The following is a 23,215-nucleotide window of genomic DNA, read 5'->3' as shown; positions in this document are numbered from 1 at the left end:
TATCACAATACCTAAAGTCATTCATATACGAGTATATCTATCAAATTCAACCAATCGATAGCGAGTGAGTATGTGTATTAGTATGCTTTCAGAGGTGTTGAATGTAGAAGCTGTGTTGAATAAAAACTTGAAGTCCTGTTAATTGAAGGTTGAATCTTAAATTATTCTTCAGCCATTAGGTAATACTGAAAACACGAAAATAAGTACAACACAGAGCAAGAAAGATCAAACTTGGAAATATCATCCGATACAAATAGTAATTCACCTTCACGAATTTGCGTGACAGTAGTTAGTACGTCTACATATACATCATTATGTGCCGCAAATATTTTAACAATCGTGGAAAAACCGATATCTGTCGTGTGCGTTGTGTGTGATAAAAATCTTTGCGTAGGAAATGTGAAACATAAATCATGTGCCTCTCCAAAAATTTTACTGAATACTACGCAACACAAAATGTGAAATGTGGACCAGGCTTTAGGTAACATAAAAAATATAACCTCGAAATGGGAAAGTTTTCCCTATTTAGTATTTATTGAGTAATCATTGCTTCTTAGTTCTTACTGACTTAATTCTTACAATTTTTTCATAGATAAATTGAACGTTGTGATGACATTTTATCTGAAGCCACCCAGGGGAAATTTAAATCTATACATTTTAGAAGATTGTATAAGAGAAAGACTGTTATGTTACAATTACTTGAAAAATGGAAGCTTTGACTTAACTAACTTTCAATATTTAGTGGAAGATAGTTCCTTGGACCGAACAGGTCATTTTATATTGAGACTAATGGCCTGCTGCAATCACACCTTTGAATATGATTTTGTACAAAAAGAATTGAAGTTATTAGAAGTAAGATTAATTTCGTATGATATGGGAGATGTAAAAATTTTCCTAAAGCGAATATTAAAACATACACGAGAAATAATAAGTGATAACAGGAACAAAGACTTGTTTGATATTTTTTTTGTTTTTTTAAAGGTGATATGCCTAATGCTATCTAATGTTTTCTTAAAACACATATTTGCAATTGGACGAAATGGTTGTTTTATTGGTTGTAACTTGTTTGTAATAGAAGGTCCGTAGTCAGAAATTTCAAATTTTTTAAATTTACTTAAATTTTGATTTCATTCCAGTACCATATTATTTTTGTTTATCAATGACAGCAAATAGAGTGGTCATCATAAAAAATGGTTTGGCACAAGTGCCTTGCACTTTATGGAAAGATTTGTTACTGGGTTTATACTTCACCTACCTCAAGAAAGTTTTGAAATGTTTGAAATATTCAGGATACATAACTTGTACTTTAGAAGATTCAAGAATACAGAATATTTTCCAATTAGTCAAGAATTACACTTCAGGAAAGAATGTGAGGACAATGGAAAATGAATCATCCTTTATTAACTTTAACAATATTTCAAATGAATCAAAGTTTTTTCCACTTTGTATGCAGAATTTGTTTAAGGTGTTGGAAAGAACAAATCGTTTGTGTTATAATGATAGGTGAGTACCTACTGAATTCAGATAGGGTTTTTATTTAAAATGAAATATATACATATTTATTACATACAAACGTCTCTATACATGGAGAACCCCACCAGACTGTCCTGAACACATAATTAGAAACCAAATAGAGTACATATTGATCAATAAATAGATCAGAACATTAGTAACAAGAACGCATACACATTCTGGAGTCAACGTACCATCAGAATACGATCTTCTCACAACAGAAATAAATAGAAAGATCACATATATGAAAAAAAAGCAGTACCAAGGATATATTATTACAAACTTAAAGACTAAAGCATCAAAAATAAAGTAACCAAAAAGTTTGATGAAATATTAACAATGTTAGTCATATAACAGCCAGCGGAGGAGATGAATTTTGATAATGCATGGAAAGACATAGACAAAATAATGATAAATATTGCAAAATACGAAATAGGTACAAAACAAAAAAAATTGGATGACATACAAAATGCACTTGATTTTATGTCTCTTCTCTTAAAGAAAATACAAGTGCGAAGGCAACCAATATAATGTTGCAAAATATTATAAGTAGAGCAATAAGAGAGACAAAAAATAAATAGCTAAAGGAACAGTGTGAAGTTGTTGAACATTTACAAGAACAGCAAGATGAGTTTAACCCGCACAAGAAAATAAAAGAAACATCTAGAGTATATAGAAAATAGAATGAACAAGAGCAAATGACACAGGAGAAAGAACAGAGAAAATATATTTGGGAACAACCTATTTGCCGATGAAAGACCTCAAATAGAAAATAACCTGGAAGATGATTTGTCTGGGCTGTCAACTACAACTGAATAGATTACTAGTTCAAAAGATAAGAAAATGGTTAGATCAGATCTAGTACCTGTTGAACTGCTCAAATGATTAAACTACGAAGGTATCATAAAGGCTTACATCTCTTTTCATCCTCTGTCAAAAAAGAATAACTCAACAAAACGCAAAGACTACAGATGAATTAGCTAAATTCGGATTTAGAAGAGGTCTAGGTACGAGAGAGGTACTAGTGCAACCCAAGTACTGGTTCAGAACTACTACGACCAGAGGAAAGATGTAGTTAAGTGTTTTATAGATTACGAAAAAGCTTTTGACATAATGCAACAATATAAACTAGTTCAAATACTGACGAGGCTAGACATAGATCAGAAAAATTTACACTGTATTGAAAACTAACCAATTAGTTGCAGATTGAGTTGACAACTAACTTTCAAAGGCTTATTCATGAGATTTAAAGACGTGTTTATGAATTGTGAATTTGACCCCAAACATTTTTCAAGTTCTTTGATATTAAATTTTTTTAGGTTTGATTTTAGTTTATATATGAAGACTATAGGTATGTCTATGTCAGATTCACTAAAATTTTGGGAAAACACATATTCAAAGGAATGTAGCACCAGTTCCAGATGCTCACATAGTTGGCAGAAAAATGGAAAACGCTACATCTATGGAATTAGACATCTATATGGTCTGGAAGGTTCAAGAAAGGATTATCACTGTCGTTCCTGCACATTTCTACAGGTAAAAATTATTGAATATGCTAATTATAATATTGTTAGGTGTGTGGGATAGATTTTGAAACAGCCTTCAAATATAAACTATAAATATCTTGTCTCATTTTCAATTATTTTATGTGATTTTTTTTATGTTTAACCTTGATTCATATCATTCATAAACCAAAATTAATTCCGACATCAAAGCCAAACTCATACTTCGAGAAAAAGCATCCTGTATTCTTTCATTATACATTCTTCTGAAAATCCACTAACCGTATCTTCCACTACGTCCCACTCTCAGGGCATTTAATTGTCCCACTCATCTTCTGGCTAAACATCTTGTTGAAACTCTTCAGCTAATTGCTGCATGATCCCAATCCTATGTCAAAAACTCTCGCTATTTCATTGATTAACTTAAAGGTTGCGATATTTCTTACACTGATATTGTATTGATAACATTCCCATCGATGGAACTTTGTCTATTTTAGGCACTAATCACCACTTTGCCCTAGATTTTCTTTCGTTTACCAAATACTGTTTGCCCAACACCTACTTCATATTCCAAGGTAAATTTTACTAACAACTCAAAGGTGCTCCCACGGATCATTTCGAAAATATAGCACTATCCCCTTCCCCCCACCGACCAGGCTGTTGATTATGATAACTCATCTGGCCATTTGGAATAGATACTTTGAATTCTTTCTACTCCATCTGAGTGGCGTATATCCATGCATACAGTTAAATTTGTAATTGATACACTCGTATCACGATCTATCCCGTTGACTAACGAATAGAGTCGACCATCTAAAATCAGTTTTTTAAAACAAACATTGATTTAGAATTGTTACACTAAATTCCTAATCTCTAGGAGTATCCACAAATTTTCATCTCCAATGCCTCCACTCTCCTCAACTGATAAAAAATCAAGAAAAAATACCTCTTCCTTATATTAAAGGTGTTCCGTGATATCCGAGAGGATATCACGAGGCTATTAAAAAGTGTCAACTTCTCTTTCTTATTCATTATTTGTGAAATTGACCATACATTTTAATTGGCAATAGTGTTTACATAGCTTTGATTTTTCACATTTTTTCATGATGCAGTACACTACTATCAATCATAGATGACGAATCATTCTCCACCACGACAATGCGAGTTCTCACACATCAGTTCAAACAAAAACGTTTTGAACAGTTAAAACGTCGAATTGATGGGTCATCCGCCATAAAGTCCTTGCTTGGCATCTAATTATTTATTCTTATTATCGCAGATGAAAAATAAATTGCGGGGTCAACGTTTTTCTACATCTGAATAAGCGGTTGATGCGTTCAAATTACATGTTTTGGAGGTACCTCAATGGGAATGGAAAACTATAGATCTTAATGGATAATATTGCTTTTCGAAATTATTTCAGAAGTGAAATATATACCATAGCAACGAACAATAACTTATTAGAAGTGTCAGTGTAAAGTTTGACGTCAAAAAAGTAAACCAGAGTTACGCAATAAATTCAAAGAAAAAATATGTCCACCGAAATTATGAAAATCGAAAAATTGGACTATCGAGCCATCATCAAGAACCTGTATTTAAAAGGGTCAAGAGGTAAGCAGATTTACAAACATTAGTTTAATACCCTTTGTGATCATTGTCCTTCGTATGCGACCGTGAAAAATTGCACTGCAATTGACTGCAAGCTTCAAAAGAGGTAAATTTTCCGTTGAAGATGGTTTCTGGGTTCCATTTCGAGAATCTACTTCAAATTATTTTTTTTTGTAGCGATTATTATATTTTTTCAGTTTTTATTTATGCATCTTACATACTTTTATTTATTGTTTTAAAATTGTTGCTCGGTATTGTTATTAGTTACTGTTGTTTAGTGTTTGTCGTTATTGTAATTCGATACAGCTCATCTTTTTAGTTAAAATTCTCGAAATTTATAACATTTGTTTAATTTAGTACCTTATTATGTGATACATCATTACGGTTGTTCTATGTTTGATAAGATTTGATCGTTCACTAAAAATTGAATAAAAATTCTATGTGGCATATGTTGTTTTCATTGGTTATTTATGTAGTTTGAAAATAATTCTTCCATTTAAGAAAATATTATACAGGTACAATATTCATTACGAATCCCTAAATTGATTTTTCTTAAGCCGGTCTTGGAATTTCTAGTTTAGCTAATACCAGTCGAATCCTTGATAGTAAACACTATAGCCAATTTTTAAATGGTCAATTTCACAAATCATCCTATATATTAATAAAGAAGAGGAGTTGACACTTTTTAGTAGCCGCAAGATATCCTCTAGGAGGGACTCAACATATGGTAGAAGTTCCTCACGACGCACCCTGTATATATAGTTTGGTTAATAAATTATCTTAATTTTAAGTCTATAAATTGAAAAAATTTCACTTAAAAGCATTTCCACCTATTGCGGTCTCTATCAAACTATAATATGACATTGATAATTTTCATAATAATATATATACATATATATATATATACATATATATATATATATATATATATATATATATATATATATATATATATATATATATATATATATATATATATATATATATAGTAATAAAAATCCTTCCATATATCAGAAATAGCAAGAAATACTACTATGATTCCTTTAAATTCTCTAATTCTCTTAGCAGAAAATTATTTTTAATTTCTTGTTTTTAGGAAAGATCACTGGGTGCTAGGGACGAAGGAGGTTGCCCTTTTAGAAAATTTGATGACAATAATTTAAGAGCTATTTTGAAAACAATTTTCCCAAACAATCCAGATGAAATAGAAGTGATGATTTATGAAAGAAATAATGATCCTAATGTAGCCTGTAATTTATTTTTCAATATCGTATTTAATATTATAACTAGGAAGGAGTTGAATCAAAGTATGACTTTTGGTAGTCCTGCAAACTATTATTTTCAGTTGAAAAAACTGCTTGCTAAGGTGAGCTGAAAAACATTTTTCATAATGTTTAGTATAAAAAATATTATTTTCAACATATTTTTGATAGTTATAATAATTGGAGAAAATGTGATTCATATAAAATAAAAGCATATTGTGAAATGTGAGTCTGCAACCACTGTTTTATTTGCGAAAAATATTCCATTCGCGGTAATATTAAGAGTACTGCACCAATGTCATCTGAAACGTAAATACCATTTTGTAGCCCATCAAAATTGCAACCTAAAATAATAAAATATAGAAAGACATACTAGTTTTTTTCACAACCTCACCAATTATGATTGCCATTTATTTAACAAGCAGTTTGATTCTCACGGTGAACATTATATTTGTTATAACACAAAATGAGGAGAAATATGTATAATCCACAGAGACTCGGACAGTTATGCAGATTCCTTCGTAAAATTAGAAGTGCAGCTGCCAACAATCAATGAGCATATTACCATGAATAACTACATTAGAGCATGTGCAGTGTGGAATACAATCAATTGTAAGACATTGGCACAGTATAGTGACATATATGAATTAGACGTTTAACTTTGGGCTAATGTATTTGGAAATTTCATAGAAGTATTTTTAGATATATAACCTAGATCCTGATCAATATCTGACAATTTCACGTTTAAGCTGGAATCCAATGTTCCGAATGACTAAAGCTGAGTTAGAGCTGCTGAAAGATGTGGATTTGCCACATTTTTTAAAAAATGGATAAGAGGTGGAACGTGACATTGTAGTGTAAGGAAAGCAGTAGTCAACAATAAACTTTTAGAAAATTATGACCCATTAAAATCAAGCTCCTTTATTCATTACTTAGACACAACAATCCTTTATGGAGCAAGTATGTCCCAATATCTTCCCACAGGCAATTGTAGATGACTTACATCACATGAAATTGAAAATTTGTGTTGTTCACAAATTTATGATAATTCAAGCAAAGTTTGGGGATAACGACCTTCCTTTTTGCCCTGAATATATCAAGCTACCCCATACAAAACTATCACATTTAATATGTAAGTTATATAATAAAGAAAAAATATATTATACATTACAAAAATTGGTCTTAAACCCGCAAAGATTCATAGAGTATTAGAATTTTCACAATCTTCTTTTGTTCAAATATCTTATAAATTCAATATTTGGCAAAACTATGGAAAACGTGGAAAAACGACAAGGTATTCGGCTGTGTGGCACAACCATATTTCAAATCATCTGCGGTGTTTAATGATAAATAATTTAGTAGTTATCCAAATGGAAAAATTGAACATAACATATAATGAGCCACTCTATGTACGATTTGCCATATTATATTTATCGGAAACATTTTTTCATGGCTACATTAAACAAAAATATGGAGATACAGCCAAACTATTATATGCTATTTATAATGACCTCAAAAGAAATTTGCGGCATTACGTTACTTCTAATTATGCTCCCGATAATGTTTTCAATATTTCGAGGACAATCATGTGTTGTCAAATTGAAATATTTGCAGGCGTCCCTGTTGAATCCTTCTTTCGAGACAGTTATTGCATTAAACTTGCCAAATCTTACAAGCAATCCGATCTCATGATAAAAGCTGAAGGTGTGTCGCGAAGCTCACTAACTTTCATTATCTAATTATTTTCAAGTTGTCGAGGGCGGTGGCATAATTTTTCGCAAAATGTATATTTTCAAGTCTTACATGCATACAATGTTGACTAAGTTGAAGAATAAAGTAGAACTATCCAATTCTGACGACAAAAGATATATACCTAGATTTGGAATTAACACATTGTAATTGGGGCATGTTACAGTTACTAATGTGGATGTAGATTTAGATGATATAGATGTAAATTAAATATTTGCTAATGTTGACATTTATTTATATATACAATAAAAGTCTTAGTTATTTCAGAGTGTTTATTCTTCCTTAAATAAAACAATGTAATCGTTTATTTATTTATTGAAAGATTAAAAAACAACACGATATGATTTTGACGGTGTTCATTCAGTTCACAAATATATTTTTTACTTATACTTTCGCATACCCGCATTAGATGTAATTTGCTGCATTACATTACCAAACTGGTGTAGAGGTGTAAACTCAGCATTCCAGCCCATTTATGAATGATGAATAACCACATTCATCAACCAAGTAGCCTGTTTATAGAACTCAGTCTTTTGCAAATTTATGGAAAAGGGTGGCTTAAAAAATGTAATGATACCTTTGGTGTTCATCTCACCCGGCAAAGTTATAATTTTCAATTTTTAACCATCGGAAATCTACAATATAGTCACATATTTGTATGTTCTTAATTTTTCTTTGAATGAGTTGCAATTTTTCATTAAACTTAAGTTCTAGTTTGAGTTCAGCGAACCTCTTTCAAAAATATTGTATACAATCTTCATACATTTTATTATTATTAGCAGAGAGGAATTGTTTAAGTATTAATTTTTGAAAATGCGCGTCAATAGATACTGTTTTACAGCATTCGAGAGAAAGTTATAAGAGAATTCTTTTTCTTGTAATATAAGACAGTACCTATCAATTATCATTCATATCACCCACATAACACTAAAATTAATTTAATCAAACAGATGAAAAATAGAGTGTTCAAAATTTCTGATCCAATATTTCATAAAAAGAACCTTGAAATACTTTACAAACTTTTTTATGGTAACTCATATTATTCATATATTTTGAAACGAATTCTGTATAACACATCTGACACCGACTTCAACATTGAATCAATATCATGTTTAAACGTCAATACCGACATTTCTATTTTACCTATTTATACACCTTTAACATATATGAAATCAATTACCCCTAAACTCTCTGGAATCTTTAAACAACACAATATTAAGATAGCTTACTGTCAAACCCTTAATATCCAATCTATGTTTACTAAAATAAAAGATAAAACACCAATCAATAAATTAGCTAACATAGTATATGAAATACCTATAGTCGAAGAGGTCACTAGCCAATCGGACAACCTCCTACAATAGTGATAGCAAATTATGTGGTTGTGCGAAGGAGGCATCTATATCGAGTATTACAGAACAATTATTAATGGAAGATCTTAAGGAAACTGTTTTAAGCAAAATTAACATAAATATTCCGTTATATAGAGAACTGCATTTTGCTCTAGTGTAAAATGAAATTGAAAATATAATAACAAATTCAATTCGTATCGAGATTAAACAAAATAATGAAAATAATTTTTTTAATATCATTATATAAAATTAATAATAACATAATAACAGAATGGTATACAAAACGAACTTGGTCCTTAAGATATTTAAACTTAATTCATATCATCATATGTCACAGAAGAGAGTAGTAATTAATAATTTGGATGATAGAACTATCCTACTATCATATCCTGAATTGAGATGTATAGCTATTAAAAAAGTAAAAGCTGCTTTAAGAGAAAATGATAAATACATATTCAAAAGAATTGTGATATATGGGCTGAAACTCCACTATCACCAGTGTAAGAATTGGTCACCCCTGTGATGATTGGGGATTGTTACGCTGTTAACAAAAACGTTGTAGGTCGCCAGTGCTTACAAATGCCTGGATAAGCTGCTCCTTTTGATTCCTTGACGGGTTTTTTGTTTTGTCCGTGCTTACCTTACCTAAAGTAGCTAACAATGAAATAACCCTTAATATCCAATCTATTTTAACTAAAATAGAAGATAAAACACCAATCAATAGATTACCTAAGATAGTATATGAAATAGCTTCTATAAATTGTGACAAAAAGTACATTGGTCAATCGAAGATATCACTAGCCAATCGGATAAATTCCCACAATAGTGATAGTAAATTATATCCTGACAGGTATTCATTAACGACACATGTCAACCTTTAAGGACATAATATGAATTGTGAATCTGCCAGACTTCCAACAACTGGGAAATAATACAAAAAAGTCTATTTTCAGGAACAGCATATATTACTCAAAATAATCAATGCATTGATAAGAAAAGTGATTTAAATAACCGTAATGTAATCTATACATATCTTATAGATTTTGAAAAAACAAATTCTATAAAAATTTGACGCATTTAACAGATTATATTCTGATAGATGTTCATTAGCGACTCATGTATATCATGAAGGACACATTATGAATTATAAATCTGTCAAAGTTTTGACAACTGAAAAAAACTACAAAAAACGTTTATTTTTAGAAACAATATATATTGCCCAAAATTAACTAACAAAATTTAAAACCACTAAAAATCTAAACCAATTATTTTAAGTAAATTTTAGTATTGATGTGGAATTATACATTTTATTTTGTACTTGACCACAATACAAACAAAACAGGTTCATAATCTATATCTATATATTATATATATACGAAATACAACAAATTCAAGAAAAAGATAAACAGATACAATAGATCCTACAATCATTTAAAATGCAAAACAGAAACGAAAGATCAAAACATAAAACATGTTTCCTTAATATATGTACAAGGAATTTTCCAACAACTATCAAATTATTTTAATAAATATATTAGTATAAGTCATAAAGGATATAATACGTTATCCAAATATTTAACTACATTGAAATCTAAAACACTAAAAAACAAAAGAAGTTATATTAAATATCAAGTGCCTTGTACTAATTGTGACGCTGTCTAGATAGGACAGACATTTCAGTATTTAGAAAATGGATTAAAAGGTCATCAATAGGATGAAAAAATTAAAATTGCATTAACGAACCATGAAATATGAAAACATAAATTCAATCATAAAGATTCCAAAATTCTTGGAACGGAATCTAATACACGAAAAAAAATTTTAGAAATGGTTCATATTGATAAGAATGAAAAAGTTATAAATGATGAAAAAACACCTGAATAATTTATGTAAGAGAGGTTTCTTATTGGGAACGTGGCAACGAACCACCCAAGTGGACTAACTTCAATATATTTTCAAAGCTTTCGAATACTTATGTATTCATCGTCTAGGAATTAAGTAAGTGTGGATTTGATGAAAAATATTGCCAGAGATTAGTGGCGTAACGAATATTTCTAGTGGTATGGAGATAAACTGGCTTTGTCGAGGATACAAGAAATTGTTGATGATTTCAATCATTTCATATTTTTTTGTTTCAGCTTTTCATTGATGAAAATGAAATGAAGGTGTAAAAAGAGGCAATTGAACCGTTAATTCTTCAATTTCTGGAAGATAATCCAGATGAATTTGGTAACTTGGAAATAACACAAGATGGTGCTCCTTCACAGTATTACTTTGCAGTAAGACGTTACCTAGAACAATAATATCATTGTAGATGGTTTGGTCGACGCGGTCTAATAGAATGGCCAGCTCGATCACCGGACCTAAAACCTTTAGATTTTTTTTGTGAAGAAATTTCAAATCTAAAGTTTGCACAATAGCTATTGTGTAGCATGTAGAGCAATTTCCCCTGGCACATGTTACTGAGAAGAGTTTAATATTAAAATGTTTTACTGCCAGAAAATAGATTGAGCCCATTTTGAATAAATCCAACAAGAACTTCTTAAATATTTATTAATTAAAAGCGAAACTCAAATTAATGTTAATGTTAATTTTTGTTAATCATCAGAAACATCGTAAATCCAAAATAAAAGTATTAGGATAGGATAGGAACATAATAAATTTCAAACGAGTAGTCACTTGTCATAAGGACCCATTTAATTAAAATTTACGAAAGAGTTGTAAATTTTACTTGAATTATTTAGGTCTTTTTTATCATTGATAGTATCAAGAATTTTAGAATCTTTATAATTGAATGTTTTTTTGATATTTCGTGGTTCGTTAATGCGGTTTTATTTTTTTAACGTATTGATGACTTTTTACTATATTTTTTAAATACTGAGATGTATGTCCTTTGCAGATAGCGTTACAATCAGTGCAATGCATTTGATGTATAATATTACTTCTTTTGCTTTTGTGTGTTTTAGAGTTTAGTTTAGCGAAATATTTGGATAATGTATTATGTCCTTTATGGCTTACACTAATATCATAATTATTAGTTGTTTGCAAAGTCCTTGTACATATGGTAATTTTTCATGTTAAATCATATTTTATTTTTATTTTGATATTCATAACTTTGAATATAATGCTTTTGATTTTAGGTCTCTCCTATCTAAAGTTAAGTGGAAACGTCAATTTTTTATCAATCTCTCAATAATTATTAAGAAAAAACTAATTTTAAATTAGAAGAGGCCTGAATTCAGTAAGATTTAGAAGCATTAATATATCAAAAAGTCTAAGGAATTAAAGAAATGTATATATATTTATTGTTTGTTTTAGATGTTTTCAGAAAAATAAGATTCGACAATATTCTAGAATATTGCAAGAGCATGTAATGCAGGAGCTCATATTTAATTAAAATAAAATTTTTTCAAATTCCGGTGAACCTAGTTCTTTTGTTCATATATACATATAAATTTCTTTCTTATTTCTTAGACCTTTTGATGAATTAATGATTCTAAATGTTCTTGATCTAAAGTCTCTTCTGGTTTAAAATTAGTTTTTTTATAATATTTTTTTTGAGATAATGAAAAAAAATCTTTATCAAATTATTTTGACATAAATATTAAGTTTGCATATGATTCTTAATCATTTTCAAAAAGTTTAAAAATTGAGAGTCAAATTTTGGTATGGGATCGGTTGATATGATTGACATCGAATTTTTTATAAGTAAGATTATGAATGATATTTAGTTTTTCATAGGTTAGATTAAAAATGACATTTTTATACGCTAGATTAGGTTAGTTGGACTCTTTATTCTTTATACAATTTGTTTTTTCAAAATCTAAAAGATATGTATCAGTTTTTCATTAATATACCGATAATTTTAATCAACATATGTTGTTTCTAAAAATATGCGTTCTTTGCAGTTATGTTGAATTGTTGAAACTTTGGCAGCTTTATAATCCTTAGAATGACTTTCATAGAAAACGTGTTTCCCAAATGAGCATCTGATAAAATAAATTCTATGAAAAAATTCAATATCATGTTACCAACTAACCTCACTTAACTTATGAAATTCAATTTCGTTTATAACGACCTAATGGAAATTTAATAATATTCATAATCTAACTAATAAATAATCAACTTCATTCATAACCACCTAACCTATTCTACACCATAAAAATTGAGTGGCATTCATAATCTAGCTAATAAAAATTAACATCAATTTGATTAGCAACTAGAATCAATCACGAGTCAAGTTGATTATTGAAACTTTTGGATATGATAATTTTATTAAAGAGAATCAAATTCAATACACCACAATTCTCAATTAATCAAGGTAAGTAATTTTTTATAATGTTATATATTTATACATATGTTTACACTGCACTTTGATCATAAGTTCAGTAATTACCCGATGATGAACACCTCGCTGTTTCATTTGCCACACTAAGATTTATAAAAATTGAAGTTTCGACTAATTCTAAGTCTTCATGAAAATATGATATTGACACTAACAATTTGCGTATTTATATTAATCAATACGCAAATTGTCAGTGCCAATATCACATGTTGGTAAAGACTTGGAATTAGTCGAAACGTTAATTTTTGATTACTCTTTTAAAAATCTTGAAAAAAACTAATTTTAAAACTGAAAAGACCTATAACCAAGAATATTTAGAAGTATTAACATATCAAAAGGTGTAATAAATAATATATATATATATATATATATATATATATATATATATATATATATATATATATATAAATGTATATATATATATATATGTATATATACACTTGTGTATTTAATCTACTATCTACATTGATAATAACAATCAATATGAACATTCATAAAATTTCAATCATCACATGCAAAAAGTTTTAAAATATAAATATTTATACAGATTTGATATTTCAATATGTAAAATATTAAAGCTCACTAGAACGTCTATCAACAACATTCTACAATCAGTTTTTGAATGTGCACAGCTAAAACAATATATCACACGTTTTGATTGAGTTGAAATTTCAATTATCTTATCTTTAAAATTTCGTTATTTCGTTTGCCCAATAATATGTAATCAGAGAATCGAAGCATATTTTACGAGAACAATTATCCTGTACAATTCTATTTCCCTTATCCTGAATCTAAGTGACTGTTAGATCATGGCTGAATAATTAGAGAAAGGAAATCGAGTTGTTTCTGTAGTTCTCATGTTGAATTTCGACTAGATAAACTTATCGTTCTGGTTTCAAATTCATTACAATTGCTGTTGAGTTGATCTGGATATTATATTCTCGTTTTGCATCACATATTATCTTTTGAGTCAAGTATTAAATAATCAACGTTTTTGTCAGGTATATCTATGAACAGAAATTTCCACAGGAGGAAAAGATCAGTTTGCCAAACTGAAAAAATATATACAGGAGACAAAATAGCTTTTACATTGACCAATCATAAATGAGCTAATAGCTTATTATGTACTTTTGTGGTATTATGCAGAAACTTGTACCGTTTTTTATAAATGCTGCATTGTTCTAGTCGTTGATCTAGTCGTTATACAATTGTATGGTATAACTTCAATTCTCAGATTGGATTGTTCTAAGTTCCTATTAACATACAACTTGTGAACATCACAGTAAATGAATATGATACAATGTGTTTTAAATCTTTTTGTTTATTATAGTGTTTCAACACAAATTACAATTATTTGTTTTATCTTAATTCAGCCAGATCTGGCAACGCTGCAAGCGTGGCAAAGCCATATTTGTTTTTCAGTTTGTAGCGTGTGACAATTTATACTTTGTACAATTCTAATATTTGGTAATAATATAGTGAATCAGATATTTCGTTTAGTTTCAATAATTACAGTCCACTTACTAACATAATTTATGGTCATTTGATCGGATTAAATTAGTTTAAATCATTTTTCAAAAGCATATAGTGCATTAGATTCCTTGAAAACAGTGCATCTATTTAAAGTGCTTTAATTCGTCAGATAATAGGTAACGCAAGTTACCTACATACCTCCGTTGTTTTATTTTTTTGAATTTTATTAACGAATCCAAAGCTTTGTTGCTGTAATATCCATAATATCCAACTAAAGCGTGATTGGGAATGCTCTTCATCATTTTTTTAGAAGTAGAAGTACATAGGTATCCTTTGACCACAGAACATTATTATTATATTTATTTTGTGGTATTATTTTATTTTTATGTTTGTATGCTATTGAAAATCAGGATAAAAGATTTTTTGTACATTATGGTATGCGCATGGTATTAAAAATAGTATTCAACATTATACATTTCATCTGGCTAGACATTTATCTTTACATTTACATTTATTATTAAAAAAAATGCCTGTTTCCGATAATGAGACAGCTGATGTAAAAATTGCAAGGTTAGTCAACAAGAGATGTGGCTTATAAGGAAGTTTAATTCGCTTTAAAACTTATTTTAAATCTTTTAAAGGCTGATGATGAAACATTGTCCCATCTTGAAATGCGAATTAGCAGTATAGAAGCTAATTTATTAATAAATTTTGCTGATATTAAATTTCAATTGGAAAATTTAGATTGTGTAAATTTCAATGAAACAGATACGAAGCAATTCGAAGATACTTACTATGATGTTTCATCAGATTTCATCAGATAAAAATTACCTTTCAAAACAAAAACTTTGTAATAATTCATCTGCAATAAGTTTAAATAGCCCAGTGCCGTCCGTCATAGACCCTGCTTCTAAGAAACCTGTTGTCAACTTCCTACAATTGGCATGGCCAGTGCTCCATTTCTGGACACTAGATGTTTAAAACAACTTGGTTTGAACAGCGAGGAGTCATTTCCTGAAGCTTCACAGGTTATAATCCATGTTGATGACATCCTTTCAGGTGCTGACTCTATAAGCGAGACTATCTAACTTGCTGGTCAAGTAGCTGAAATATTAAAATCAGGTTGCTTCGACCTACGTCAAATGGCATAGATATTTTGAAGGGTATCAAACCATCTCACACGTCAGAAGATTCATTTCACTTTGGACCTACAGACCCCAGTAAAACTCTGGACATGCTGTGGTCTCCCGACAAAGATTACGTTTCCTTCATAATTGAGCCGAACGAGTTATGTTGTCAGATATTGCACGTATATTTGACCCACCATTTGGGCTACTTGGTCCTGTAGTCTTCAAGACTAAGATCTGACTTCAAACACTCTGGTCCTTGAAATTAACTTCAAAAAGAGCTAAGAAATCTTCGGCAAGTAGAACTTCGCAGAAATGTCGTTTGCCCAAATCCCATCTTGGTTGAACTCCATGGATTTTCATACGCCAATCTGCGTATAGAGCTTGCGTTTATGTAAAAAGTTTGAACCTTGATGGAGAGGTACAAGTTAATCTTATCACTTCCAAGACACGTGTTGCTCCTTTATAATCACTTAGTATCCCTCGTTTGGAGCTTCGTGAAATCTTCTTTAACCATATATTTTTTTGAAACTTTTCTTTGGAGCGATTCTTTTGAGGTTCTTGCTTGGATACGTTCATCTCCACATACTCTCCAAACATTTGTAGCTAACCGCGTTAATGCGATTCGGACTCCCCTATGATTACTTGGAGATCTGTTCCAACAGACTCGAATCCTGCTGATATTCTGTCCCGAGGGGATTCTCCAAGTAATCTAGTAACTTCAGACATTTGGTTTTATGGTCCTGAGTGGTTGCATTCTGAGTCAACATCCTGGCCTTCTGATATATTTCTTCAAAATCCAATTCCAATGGATTTATTACTTGAAATTCATTTACAGTCGAAATCATTTGTGCAAACTCAGCCTGTAGTCCTCTTTCCATTCAATCATTTTTCTTCTTTTCTTCTAATACGTATGAAGAGAACTAAGGTCTATTACCTTAGGTTTATTAACAATTTTAAATTAAAAAACGAACTTCGACTCTCCGAATCCTTGGCTTTGGAGGAATTGAATAATGTCACGAAGCATTTGATGACCATGGCACAAAAGGAATCATTTAAGAGGGATTGGGATGGCCTAGAAAAATCTAGATGCTTAAGTGTCAAAAGTAATCTACCGAGTTTGAACCCATTTCTCGACGGGTAAATAATAATAGTAGGAGGTCGCCTCAAGTTCTCTTTGTATTTATTCGATAAAAGGCATCATGCACTCTTATTACCCAAACACCATCTTACTTACTTTATTATGCATCATGAGCATATAAATCTTTTTCATTGTGGTCCCCAAGCATAATTAGCTCATGTTCTAGAACAGTATTGGCCAGTCGCAGTTTCAAACCTCGCGAAAAAGATTGAAATTTACCTAATGCTCGGATCAATCCAAGTTTTCCCTTCAATGATACGGGAGTTGACTATGCAGGTTCGTTTATCATAAAGGATCGCAAGGGACGAGGGTCACTAAATGTTATCTCGCCTTATTTATATGTCTTGTAACGAAGGCGGTTCACCTGGAAGTTGTATCCTTGTTGAGCACTGAATCTATCTTTGAAAATCTACAGCGGTTCATTGCTCGCAGAGGAAAGCCGTCCCACATTTATAGCGACAATGGCAACAACTTTGTTGGAGCTAACAACACCTTACGCGAGTTGTCATTGTTTCTTAAGGGTAACGAAACTTCATTGATCGAAAAGATCGGTAATGCACATGACATCAAATGACATTTTATTCCGGCGTATTCCCCTCATCAAGGAGGTCTCTGGGGAGCAGGAGTCAAGTCGGCAAAACATCACAAAGAGAGTTTTAGTTGATACTATTTTGACTTTTGAGAGTTTTTATACTGTGACAAATTGAGAGCATATTAAATTCTAGGCCTTTAACCCCGGTTTCAACTGATCCTAATGATCTGGAGGTGTTAACACTTGCTCATTTTCTACTTGGCCACTCAATTTTCTCTATCCCTGTTCAAAATTATTAGCACACCTCTGCAACTAGACTTTCGCATTTTCAACAGTTAGAGTTACTTAAACAGCATTTTTGGACAAGGTGGTCAAAGGAATACCTATCTCAGATTCAACAACGGTTCAAATGGAAAAGTCCACAAGGACAAATCAGTGTCGGTACTTTAGTGCTAGTAGTGGTGTGATAAAATGTGATAAAATCATCCGCGTTGTGTCGGTTAAAACCAAACTAGTTGTTATAAAGCGTTCCATAGTGAAAGTGTGTCCACTTCCTTTGTGCAATGAATTATCAGTCATTTAATAAAGAATTCTGGCCGTTGAGCCAATGTATTAGTTATAAGATCAGTATTGAAAATTATAGCTTCCTTTCAACGTCGGGGGCTAAATAGTTCCCTAAAATTCGATAACTTTTAATAAAATCTTAATTCAGTCAGATCTAGCAACGCTGCGCGCTCTAGCAGAGTTTAATTGCGTTGAAAACGGTTGAGAGCCATATTAGTTTTTCAGTTTGTAGAGTAAACATGTGACAATTTATTATTTGTACAATTCTAATATTTGGTAATAATATAGTGAATAAGTCATTTCGTTTCGTTTCAATAATAATTAAAGTCCACTTACTAACACTTTTATTAAAACATAGATTTAGATTGCTATTTAAAAATACCAGACTATTAAAGACATTAATATGTCAAAAGTAGAAATAGTGAAAATGTGTAGTATTCAAATTTTAAAACGTATGTACCTACCTATTTAAAAATTTTATTAAGGCTTGATGAATAAACAGATTTCTCATAAGGGAACATAGAATATACATTCAACGTTTTTGTCCATGAGTGTGGATTCAGTGAAATAACATTGGAGTCAAGGCTGGTTACGACTTACCGTACAAATATATTTTTTATTTAAAAAACTCTTGATAAGAAATAGTAATTATGAAAATACAATATTATGTGACCATTGAAAACAAAGTGGATCTTCCTAATTGCTTCGGTATGCGAAAAAAAAATAAACTTGGTTTATGTTGGAACGGTTTAAATGATAAAAAGATTTTTTCGCATTATTTACAATATCAATTACAACTAGAAACAAAAATGATCAGCATTCTAATTATATAAATTTTAGAAATTGAGAATTAACTAGAATTGATAAGAAACATTATTTTATCATCTTTTGTTTAAAATATACTTAATTTAAACATACTGAATAGGAGTGTAACATGATTCAATTTTTTTTAAAACACATTTGCATCAAATATTCTATTTTCCAGTCTATGAAAAATACTGGAAATTATTAATCCTAAATATGTAATAAAATATGTATTTTATATTCAAATATTAACAGCTAACAACAGTATTTGAGTTCAAAATACAGACAATATTGTTATATAAGAATGTGATCATCTATACAATATTTATTATTTACCCGCTCTATTTGTTCTGATTTCGGCATTTTTGTTTAACACATCAATTTAGAAAAACAAGTCAGATCCTTACATTTATCTTAATACTATTGTAGCTGAGTAGATTATGCAAATTGCCAATATTTCACTACTACAATACAAATAAAATCTAATTATTTGATTTTTGTAAGGTCTATGAATGATATATCTGCTAAAAAATATGTAAAGCTAAATTCCTAAAAAGCAAAAAAGTTTCATTTTGTTATCTACCCAGCTTTATTTTGAGATAAACAAACACCATAATGTAGATATTGAGACACTGAATTTAATCCATCTCAATATTTGGAATTATAGTCATTCCATAACGTTTTTATTAAAATTTTTGAAGAGTTTCAAAGGTCATGGAATGCATCTGCATTTTATCCAAAACTGAAAAGCAGACAGTTAGTTACACATTATTTCACTTCTTACTAAGTCCCTAGTATCAATACGTGGGACACTTTTTTTACCAACGGCACGTGCAAACAACATAAAACAAACGAAGGACACTTGTTATTATCGTCAAGTATTAGTTAGATGTAGTGGAAATCGAGTAGAGTTATGGGTCGTACTGACACAGAACACAATTTTACGTTTAAATAAAATCCTAACAATTTTCTTTTAATTTCAATGGTGCTCTCGTTCACTTGGATTCTTCTGACTTTAATGGTGAGGTAATTTTCGTTGCGTTTTGGGAAACTTTTTCTTAGTTATAGTAGTAGGTGTTTAATATATGTAGTAATTGTTACTATTGTCATATTAATTTAGTGGAATTTTGTAGACAATGATTTGTGAAAATATTTGGTGTAGACAGTGAGGGCCTATTATGAACAACGTGGCTGATTTAATAATAAACTTAGTAGAGGTGAATTTTCAGATAATGTGATAATAAGCTGACGACGATGAAGACTTAAATTAGGAGCTCAGCATGTATCCTGTTTTCTTTTTACTTTAATTTTAATTTCAATCGTGTTACTTTCCAGTATAAAATGACAATTGTTTGATTCATTTAATTATTATTAATTTATTAAATTTTTTCATACCCATAACAATAAATTCGTTTTATTGAAATTGTAATGATTGTATGACGTATATTACCAAGAAGTCTAGATCATTTATCTTCTATAGGAAAAAATTGAGATTCACTTATTGATTTAGCACTAATTCATAAAATCGATTAACTACAGATTAAATTTTAATTTTTTTCCAATATTTGTTTTAGATATAGTGTAATATTAGCATAATTCGCCCGAAATAAACTTTTAATCAATCAATCAATTTTTAAATAAAATTATAATGTAATTTTAAACCTATTTCTCCTCGGTTATAAGATGAAAATTTATGATACCATCGAACGGATTAAAAAAAGTTTCTAGAGAAGCTTGAAACATGGAAGAGATTGGATACACTGGTGCAACTAAAGCGGGGTTCGCATGGAGTGTATGAATGCCCGAAAATACTACTCATTCTGAGCGTGGTAATGTAGTGTAATACTGCTAACCCAGACGACCCGTGTTCTAGTAACATCGAAAAATATATAAATAGCCGTGTTACTTGCCGGAAGCTAATGGAAAAATTGTATTATTGCTTCTTAATGATCATTCGCTTTTCCCTTTCCTTTTTGAAATTTAGTACTAAAGAACTTTGTTTAGTGAGAAAAATAAGGCACATTCATTGTTTTGTGGTTGCAGTCAATGTGTCAAGGATGAAAATATTACTAGAATTCTCAATGACAGGATCATATGAGAGCCCATCTCCACGAAGAAAGATTAAAAGCTTATGAGAAATCATCCTAAATTGCTATTTGGTGGAGAAGAATGTGCAAAATTTGTTTTGCTAGCAAGACTCTCAGTAATAGTGTTGGAAATTACTTTTTTAAAAAGTATATGAAGTTATTTCGATTATATTGAATAGTTTTTGATTTACTTTGTATATGAAGTGTATATAAGTTTTGTAACGTACTAGACAAAAAACTCTAATGTGCACGGTTTCATACGAGTATATTTGACCAAATCACAAGTAGAAATTGATTGAATGACTTGTGCATCTCTGAAAACAAGAAAGGCTCATATTTAGATCTATCAGTATTACTATTAATAGACTCTAAGGTATCTTATAGATAGTGCTTAATCTCAATACCTCTAAAACTATCAACATCTTTACCAAGAAAGCATTTCAGTCTAATAACTCTTAGAAAATCGATGTCTACATTTATTTTAAACCTTTGTATGGTCTCAAAAAATTACAAATGTTTTTTATGTACTGGGACATTACTATGTGCCTTCTATCTCAGTAAACAGTTTACTAATGGTATTAAAGTTATAAATTGATTTCAATAATGCTACAATCATGTTTAAAGCTTTAATAACCAAATGTTGTACTCTGTTCAAAATAAATTATCCTCTTATTCTCTTAGCTGGTAAAATATAGAGAAATAAAACTGGAAAGTAACTAAGATAACGAAATGATTATATGTCATTAAAAGGTTTTACAAGAAAATTGGATCCACGCATTTTGATCTCAATAATTTGTTTTATTCACCTACAGAGAATTATGTTTAGGTGGATGAACGCAGATTTAAAGATTAGGAAGCCCCGTATCCTTCAACTCATGCTCTCCTAATCGATGGATCAGTGAGTTACAAATGCGAATAACTTAAAACGTGGTGATTCGTCAATGCAAACTGTAATATAATCTATGATGTTGGAGGCCAAGAGATTCCTTAGAAGATGAAGTAAATGTCAGCCTATAGTGTTGAAGAAGTAGATAAAATGAAAAATATTAAATATATTAAAGTTGTTGATGAAGATGGAAAGGAAATGAAATATGTTACCGTTCATAGGACCAGCCTATTTAATGGCTATATAACGTAAGCACTTTTACTGGGTGTTTGAAAAATTTGTTGGGACATTTGTTATTCAAATAGTTGGAAGGTATAAAAATGCCAATAGAGAGTCAACTTCTGTATTCTCCACCATGGAGGTGCTCGAGCCAGAAATCAGAAATTGAAAGGATGCAGATAATTCAATATTTGAGAATATAAGTCCGATGATGAAGTCTTGGAGAGGAATATTCTGTTGAGCACTCAATATATTTTCCAATTGCCGTGTTGAGTAACTTGGAAAGTTAGGATTTATCATTAATCGCGACAAGTTCAAATTGCTGATCGTGAAAAATTGTAAGTATTGAGAGTTATTTTTAGATTTACGTATTATGAGAGTTGCGCTTATTAAGACAGATTGCAGTATGGTAGTAGATCGACAGTAGTAAAAAGAAAAAACTTGAAAATCTGTGAATGTTTTGTTATAGCGAGTTGTGCCATAGTCGCGTATAGTCTGTTACACTAAGTATTATTTGGACGGGCTTTAAATACAGAATCAATACTAAAAGCTCTCGTGCAAATGGCACCAATAAAATAATAAGGATTAATGACGATTTATATGTTGTGTAGAAATAAAAAAACCAATATTTATATCGCAAAGATTAAGTAGTAATATTAGTCATTAATTTTATTAATATTAAGTAAGTAGTTTATGCATCGGTTTTGCTTCTTACCAACAATAAATAATAATTGATAGTTTGTATAATCAGTGATATTACCTAGTACAATTAGTTAACAATTATATTTCCAATTTATTTTTATTATTGCCGCATTTATTACATACTTGGAATATTTCTCGGATTATTTTTCATTTTACTCTGTATTATTTTAAATAATAATATTATAAAAAAGAAATGTTTGCTCTGACTGACAATCAAAGGATCTCACGACCTCGCTAGAGGCAAAGGAAGCTGGATCTCAGTTATTGGAGTGTCTCGCACGAGACACACATTGAGGTGGTTGATCTGTGGTCACACCCAAATACTAACAAATATTGCTCATCCTCCTTTT

At 30.3% G+C, this 23,215-nt stretch overlaps 1 protein-coding gene across 6 annotated transcripts; it reads left to right on the top strand.

Annotated features, from left to right (window-relative positions):
• Positions 1 to 36: 36 nt before the first annotated feature.
• LOC130446701 (uncharacterized) lies at positions 37 to 7,072 on the top strand. Of its 6 annotated transcripts, none has more exons than XM_056783091.1 (5): positions 37 to 64; positions 593 to 1,078; positions 1,137 to 1,503; positions 2,832 to 3,048; positions 5,719 to 7,072. In XM_056783091.1, exons 2-5 carry the CDS (start codon positions 610 to 612, stop codon positions 5,995 to 5,997), a joined length of 1,332 nt encoding a protein of 443 aa, XP_056639069.1. In that variant the 5' UTR covers positions 37 to 64; positions 593 to 609; the 3' UTR covers positions 5,998 to 7,072. The 6 variants fall into 6 exon arrangements, 5 of the variants coding, with proteins under 5 accessions (XP_056639069.1, XP_056639072.1, XP_056639068.1 ...); XR_008910178.1 differs by lacking the exon at positions 37 to 64 and adding an exon at positions 4,294 to 4,625 and having other exon boundaries at positions 80 to 1,078; positions 5,719 to 5,854; XM_056783090.1 differs by lacking the exon at positions 37 to 64 and adding an exon at positions 108 to 481.
• The last annotated feature ends 16,143 nt before the right edge of the window (positions 7,073 to 23,215 follow it).

The sequence above is a fragment of the Diorhabda sublineata genome, chromosome 7 (genome assembly GCF_026230105.1).
Source record: "Diorhabda sublineata isolate icDioSubl1.1 chromosome 7, icDioSubl1.1, whole genome shotgun sequence".
Taxonomy (NCBI): Eukaryota; Metazoa; Arthropoda; class Insecta; order Coleoptera; family Chrysomelidae; genus Diorhabda; species Diorhabda sublineata.
The sequence above is the reverse complement of the archived record's forward strand: the minus strand, read 5'-3'. Positions and strand labels throughout refer to the sequence as shown.

Bases quoted from the DNA above. Each gene is read 5' to 3' on its own strand.
- LOC130446701 (XM_056783091.1), top strand. From the start codon at position 610: ATGACATTTTATCTGAAGCCACCCAGGGGAAATTTAAATCTATACATT. The intron at 1,504-2,831 runs GTGAGTACCTAC...AAATTTTTTTAG, and splicing joins CGTTTGTGTTATAATGATAG to GTTTGATTTTAGTTTATATA. The intron at 3,049-5,718 runs GTAAAAATTATT...TCTTGTTTTTAG, and splicing joins GTTCCTGCACATTTCTACAG to GAAAGATCACTGGGTGCTAG.